The 8,089-nt window shown below is 36.8% G+C and overlaps 1 protein-coding gene across 1 annotated transcript; it reads right to left on the reverse strand.

Annotated features, from left to right (window-relative positions):
• Positions 1-1,399: 1,399 nt before the first annotated feature.
• Positions 1,400-4,485, reverse strand: ptx4 (pentraxin 4, long; the record flags this gene model as incomplete). The annotated part of the gene is made up of 3 exons (XM_079399532.1): positions 1,400-2,790; positions 3,530-4,271; positions 4,348-4,485. The coding sequence occupies 3 exons, from the start codon at positions 4,483-4,485 to the stop codon at positions 2,150-2,152; spliced, it is 1,521 nt and encodes a 506-aa protein (XP_079255658.1). The 3' UTR covers positions 1,400-2,149.
• Positions 4,486-8,089: the final 3,604 nt, after the last annotated feature.

Genomic DNA, 8,089 nt, shown 5'->3' on the forward strand with positions numbered 1-8,089 from the left:
AGGAGTTCAGCTGGGATCAGGACTTAGCTTTCTGCATATGAGAAACATGTCCTTCATGTTTCACATGAGAAACATGTTCATTGCCAATACTTTTGGCAATATAGTGTATACAGTGCCCTCCATAAGTATTGGAACAGTAAAGACAAAATTGCTCTGTTGGCTGTGGAGTCAAGACATTTGCAAATATGATAAAAAGATGAATATGAGACAAAACTACAGAATGTCACATTTTATTATTAGTCGTTTCAACACATACAGATATAAAAGATTAATAGCTATTATTTAGTTGCAGATCCCTTGCACACAATCACAGCAGTGAGTCTGTGACCCATAGACATCACCAGACTCTTGGTCTCATTCTTTTAAATACTTTTCCCAGCCTTTAATGCAGCCAATTCCAATTGTTGTTTGTTTTGGGGAGTTTCTGCCTTTACTCTCCTCTTCAGCTGGTGAAATTCATATTCAACCGGATTTTAATCTGGAGATTGATTTGGGCAATCTAAGACTTTGCATTTCTTTGCCCTTATAAATTCCTTGACTGAACTGGCAGGGTGTTTTGGGTCATTGTCCTGATGCAATATGAAGCACTTGAATTAATCTGGTGGCATTTTCTTGAATATTGGTAGGCAAGATGGTTTTGTACCCTTCCAAATTCATTCTGCTACTATCATCATATATTAAGTCATCAGTAAAATTGAGAGGGCCTGTTCCAGAGACAGCCATGCATGCCCATGCCATGACACCACCTCCACCATGCTTTACAGATGAGGCTGTATGCTTGGGATCATTGCTGTTCCCTTTTTTCTCCACATTTTTGCTTTCCCATCTGTTATGAGCCTTAATTCATTTGTTTGTTTCCATTATGCCCTCTTGTGTTCTCTCTGTGTATGTTTGTGTTTCAGATGGGCGGTTCCCTGAGATAATTTGCTGGAGGCTGCGATTGGTTCTCCTCCTCACCTGACCCAGATATAAGGACTGCCCCACACACTCAATGGAGGCCATTATTGTGCCATTGTGTGTGACTCTGTTGTTTGCCTTTGTGCGGTGCTGTCGTCATTCGTTTAAGTCTTTGGGTGTCTTACCAGAGAGATAGTGTGTGGGTGCTTAAGATTGTGAGTGGGATTGTAATTCTGTGATTGTTTAGTTAATTTGTTTTGTTTCCATTTTGTGATATTCCTTGTTAACTTGACCCATGCCTGATTGACTACGAAATTGGTTTCTGATTGTGAATTGTTTACTACTAACTTGTGTATATATCTTTTGTAAATAAGTTTTTGGTAAGTTAAGGGTGGTAGGGGGTTAGATGCCATTTTATTTTGAAACCTCTCTTCTCATTGTTTTTGGCTAAGGGAGTCAGGTAAGTTGAAACTGTATTTTTGTTTTCTTTATTTTTGGTTCAGGAAGTATAGAGGGTTTACGAAAATATATTTGTGTTTGTTATTTTGGCCTTGTCTATGCCTGAAGCTAAACCCTTATTTATAAATAAATTCTTGTTATTCAACATCTCTCTGGTATTGAGACTATTCCTTTTTGGAATCTGATCACTTAGAAAGATCTGTGAGGCAACTGTTCCAATACTTATGCTCACATCAGATAGAGGGATGAAACTCTAAAAGTGCTGAACTTCTTAGCCAGTAAAACATCTATGTGTTGAAACGGCTAATAATAAAATGTGACATTCTGTAGTTTTGTCTCATATTCATCTTTTAATCATATTTGTAAATGTCTTGACTCCACAGCCAACAGAGCAATTTTGTCTTTACTGTTCCAATACTTATGGAGGGCACTGTATACATGTAGGCTATATATGCACACACTTATATCTATCCTACAGAGATGTATGTCTAAATCTACATTAACAGCATTCCTTTTATATGGAGTCTGAAAAAAAAAAACACAAACTGACATGACAAATTAAGGTTCCTTGAATCATTATTTGATATTTTTACAAAACAAGAAACAGTAGCCATAACACTGTGTGCTGACTGAATATAGTCTGCATAGACCAACAAAAATAAATGTTCAATGTTAAAAAGTTTAATAAATCCAAATATGTAAAATATTTGAACTGTTGTTTTATCAAAATAAATGGAAATACAAAAATAATGTGTAATACAGAAGTGTTTTTCTGGCTCATTCTGTTGTGCCTTTACATGCAGTGCTCCAGACACTCACAGGTAATATGCTGAACGGAGCCAAACATCTGGTCTACATCGTACAGGCTGAGCACTGCTCCTCTTGGCACCCCTTTGCCAGAAGCCAGTCCAGAAACTTCCCCAGGGCTCAGGCTCCTAGTCCACAATGCAAAACCTGCCAGTCTGCCCACAAATGCTTCAGCTTCATCAAAGTCTCCTCCAATCGAATCCTGCTCCTGTCCCAGGATCATAGAGCCCCCAGGAGGGATCTCATAGCCTTTCTGGAACTTGGATCCAGTAGATATGAGATGGCGGTCCAAATAGTACCAAACCCTGCCTTCAATGGAAGACCAGATGATGCATAAATGGTGCCAGTGGCCATCCAGGATATTTTGTGAAGATAATTTGCGATATGATGGATCTCCAATCACAAAATTCATAACGCCCAGTATGCCAGAGTTCCGGCCATAGAGAACAAGCATATTGTCATTGTTCTCTGTGGCATAAGAAAGAATTGTTCCAAGATACTTGGCGTCTATTTTTAGCCAAGTGCAGATAGAGAGTTCATGTATCCCAGTTCGGAAACTCCTCTGGAAGGTGACATAATTTTCAGTGGAAGCAGACGGGAACAGAAGCATCGAACCCACATTGCAAACTTTGAGACAGAGAGACAAAATTATTAGGCTTTTTACATTTTACATCAGGGTATAGCGCCATATCTGAATGAAAACAAGGCTGTGAGGGATAGAAGTACAGTGTGTTCAATGGACTGCATTGATGTTTAACAACATACTAATTGTTCAGCTGACAAATCATCTTTCTAAAAATACTTTTAGTAGCCAAAAAAAAAAAAAAAACTTCCAAAAAGGTTTTGGAAGCTGTGAAAATTACACGATCTATGACTTTTATTCAGTGCATGCCATTGTAAAGACTATGAGTTTATCCCTTACAACCCCGTTTCCATCCACATTAGGGTGACCATACGTGTCATTTTTCCCGGTCGCGTCCTGGCCAGGATTGCTATATTGCTTTTCAAAGTGCCTCAAGAGCATTTCGAAAACATAACTGATGCCATACACCGATCGGTCTGCACACATAAACAAAGCCAAAACCTAAATATTTTAGGCAATATAGAAATCCTGGCCAGGACGCCTCTGGGAAAAATGGTACGTATGACCACCCTAATCCACATTAAATTTAATATGGCATCTGACCTGATTAAGGTCTATATGCTTGCATACTTGTCTGTTTGGATTCTTGGAGATTCTGAGTAAATTTTTTGAATGAATGAAAATTACACAGTGACATGAAGGTTTTCAGTCTAATCTGTAGATACAAATGCATTTAGATTTCATTTTCAGACACAAAACCACTAGAGTTTTATAAATACTTACTTGTGGCTTCTTCCTTTGGGGTTTGAATATGTGGGATTTTGTGTCGAAGTGGAAGCTCAAAAAGTTCTTCTTCAGCCTGAACTGTTGGTTGTATGGTGCTCTGCCATACATACAACATTTTGTATGTCTGTGGTTCTTCAGTGGGCCCAGAAAGCAATCTATCTCTCATTCTGTTTTCTTCAGACTTCGGGTTAGGCTGCACATACCTCAGGACCACACCTTGTTGCTTCCTGGTAGAATTGAGGGGATCTAAACCGCCTTCCTTGGAAGCTGAAAGGATCTTGAACAATCCTTGCATCTGACTCTCCAGCTTCGTTATCTGTGCCTGATGCCTTTTGAGAGAAGCCCGAAGGTCCTGCATCCCATGTTGAAGCTGATTCCTTAAGGACTCCAAAGAGCTGATGTGACTTTTCTGTTTCTGGATCTCGTGGGACAGGTTGGACAACACCGTTCTCTGCTTCTGGATTGCTCTAAGATTGAGATGGTTGTTCTCCCTCAGAGCTCTTGTCATGTTTGCCAGACTTGAGTCAAGCTTCTTGGTATTTTTCTGTAGACTCTTAGTCCAGGATTTGAGGGAATTCAGGCTGTGCTCTGCCGTTTCCTTAAATGCACGGAGCTCTCTGGAGATCCTCTCAAACTGCCGACTCAAAACTTGGAATCGCGAGTCTATGTTATTTGAAATGTTGTTGTTTTCAGCAATGCTCTGAAGATGAGTGAAGGTCATCTGTTGAAATCTCTTGAACTAGGATTGGAGGAATCAGATGTTACACAGACATGCAGTGTGATATTTGAAGACAATATGTTTAAACATAACAAACCTGCTGACTCAGACTCCTCAGTCGTTGGTGTAAGGGTTTATATGTCTCAGCTGGTGCTCCTCTCCGTGTCCAGGTCACAGGCATTAGCAAGAAGATTACTACCAGGAAAAAAACCCTTCTGCTGGTCCTTCTGTTCATGATCGCTTTATGTCCTTTACAAGCGTTTGAATAACTTGAGCTTATATATTTTTTTAAATCAAACTCAAAACAGTTGCCCTCCTATCCTTGAATGCTCTGAATAAGATTTCCTTTTTCTTTGGTACAGTGGCCAACAGGGAAACTAAAACAAGACTAAATGGATTTCACAGACCCCAAACAGAAATCTCCAAGCAAGCACACACGTATGCAAAAACAGATGGACAGGCAATCATAAATATTTGTAAAAAAAAGATGTTTAAAATAAGGTTTGGACTCTCAACTTGTCATATCTCAATTTTCAATCATTGCATTTTATCATGTGCACAAGAAATCTGTCTGTAAAGTGTGAAAAAACAGCACAAGCACCATTATCTAACAATACAACATATAAACATACATGTTTCAATATGATGAACTTTTATGTAACTGACTAATTTAAATGATGAAAGCAAGCTCATATGAAACCTCAAGTTTGAGCCAAATATATAGGTTCAGCTCTGCCTACAGTCGACAAATTGCACTCAGATATGCAGTCATGCCCTGCGTCCCAATGTTCATACTATCCATCCTAAATAGTATGAGATCATAATGAGTGTGTCCTTAAGCATAGCATGTTGAAAAGAGTATGCCAAAAGTCCCCGGATGGTCTACTATTTCAGGTCGATGGTTAGGTAGAGAGGTTTACAAAAAGGGGTTTGAGTTACTAATAATCAACATTTAACCTAGTAAAAAATATTTATTTATTGTTATCCATGTTATATTTCATCTGCAACAGCAATGTGAACTTTTACAAACATCCATTTGGTCGTTAACTTTTAAATGCAGAAAATATGAGATGAAAGACCCACGACTGGCAGATCAACGAGCTATTCTTTTCTCTCCAATATGGTAGGAAGTTAAATGAAATGAAATGTGGAGGATGTTAACTGTGACAAGATGATTGACAGGCCAGTTTACAGTGACAGGGTGCGACGTGTTAGTATGTCCCAAAGCTTGCATGCTCTTCTACTACACACTCAAAAGTGTGTACTTTTTCTTCATCAAAAGAGTGCCTACTTTTAGGGCATAGTATAAATAGGCACATTGGGACACAGCAATGGATCATGTTTCAGAATTTGATGCATTCTTTGTGCAACCAACGCCCACAACAACCTGACAGAATTACCTATCCAAACTGGATCCTGAGCTGGGATCTCTTTGGCACTAAATTTGAAGCTGTTCATCTCAAATGCTCACATTTAATTCATTTAGGTGCATATAAATTCAAATCAATAAATTATTAGAATAGTAAATTAAGTTACTAAATGAGGTAAATCAAATAAATGGTTGAATAATGGCTAAAGAAAAATTAGTTCAGGATGAAACAAATGTAATAATATGTGGAAGGCCTGATACTCATGTAACATACAAATCCAAAATATCTTACCTTGAAACAAAAAGCTCACTGACTGAATAACTGTTGTCTGTTTAAAGTGAACATGTCCTCTCTTTGTTGATATTGGTTGTATTGTTGCTGTGTTTTTGTTAAAGATAGGAACAGGAAAGATAGGGGTTTCAAAGAACATTAGGCTAAACTTGATATGAGAACAATGCATACAACCTGTCCCTACATAAAAATAGTGTCATAAAGTAATATGATCAAGTTCTCGTTTTCTCAACTTCTTGTTTTAAGTTTATACAACAAAAGGTTGAGACATTTCCTAAAAAATAAGTTGAGAAAACTCAAAAATCTGCTGAAGCTGGTTGCCTTAAACATTTAAGTTGGCTCACCTTTTTTTTTTTTTTACTCAGTGTAGTTAATTTCAAGATATTTCTGCATGGTTTTGTATACAAACAGCTCTGGTTTGCACTGTAAAATACTGTCAGGATCTTACTGTATTTAGAATTTTACTGTAAAACCATGGCAAATCACACACACACACAATTTATATATTTTCTTTTTTTAAAGCATTGCACAGGAGAGAATATATAGTTTAATAACTGATTCTGCTAAGTAAATGCAAAACAAGTTTTAAAATGCATACAATTAACTTTCCATTCTTAATTCTTAAATCACATGTTTATATTCCCTGCATTCATCTCTGCATCTATTTTGAACAAATTCCATGACAACTGTACACACAGACCACAAAAGATCTACTACCAGGTTTTACAGGCATCTACTGTATGTCCTCCTTGTCACACTTTAAGAAAAACTTCTGCACAAAATTGGAAAAGGTACTGGTCATTTAATTATATATATATATATATATATATATATAATTAAAAGTGCAATTTATTCTTGTGATGGCAAAATAAAATTTTCAGTAGTCAATTTTTAAGTGTCAGATGATCCTTCAGAAATTATTCTAATGTGCTGATTTAGTGCTCAAGAAACTATTATTATGAAAATGTATTATTATAATAAATTTTGAAAACAGTTGCGCTGCTTAATATATTTTAGTGTAAATGATGACATTTTTCAGGATTCTTTTAGAAATATAAAGTTCAAAAGAACATAATTTATTTGAAATTTTAACATTATGGTGATTTTTTTGTTACTTTTGATCAATTTAATGCATTTTTGCTGAAAAAAAGTGTTAATTTATTTTCTTTTATTTTTATCTTCGTAGTGTATATCTTACACATATATAAAAGGTTCAGTTACAAGACCACATGTACAGATAGACATAGGTCACACTCTTCCAGTGCACATCCAGAGGAAATAGCTAAACCAAGACAGCATTAGAGAATGTTACAGGCCTGACAAATCAGACATCTCACTATAATTATTTTTTCCGTACAGGTACATCATCAGCAGAAAGTTTGCAACCTTTTCATGTGGAACAGAAAATGATTGGTGACAGCAGGTGGAATGTTGCCGGATGAGTTAAACCGCAGTCAAAGGAGTGTCACACAAAGAGACGCAGTTGAGAAGCCAAGCCCACTCTCATGATATCAGCAGCACACACTCGTCCACTCCCTGCCACACCTGGAGAGAAGAGAAGATTTTTCACATTTTTTCAGACCACTGTAACGGGATGTTTAACATGTTCTGTTTGTGGTCTGAGGGACCCTAAGGCCCTTTTAACACCTCTTAAACATAATTCACATTTAGGGCTTAACATATCTATTCTGATATGTCGATGATTTTCACAAATTTTATAAACTCATAAGCTACTAATTTCAGTCAATATAATCTTTAAAAGATTCACCTTGACATCTTCCATTAAAAATGTGGAAAACACTTTACAATAAGCTTCAAATTGTTAACAGTATTTAACGCAAGGAACAAACTAGCATTTATGAATCTAGGTTAATGGTAATTGATAAACATACCATTATATGGTGTGATTATAAACTAAATAGAACTTGTTTAATCAATTCTGCACAGATATGTTGAATCTTATTGTAAGATTATGTTCTCAAGAGACACTGGATTTAAAATTTCACTGGGGTTTACTGTAAATAAAAGCACACATATATATACACACTTCAGTAATAGCTGTCTTTTAAAATGCCATATCAGATATTAATATCCATCAATCCATCCTTCATTCTTTCCAGCCATTCTCCAATCCACCTGTCCTATGGACCAGGGGGATGTTGGAGCCTAGCATCTCAG

Source organism: Barbus barbus (genome assembly GCF_936440315.1).
Source record: "Barbus barbus genome assembly, chromosome: 3".
Lineage (NCBI taxonomy): Eukaryota > Metazoa > Chordata > Actinopteri > Cypriniformes > Cyprinidae > Barbus > Barbus barbus.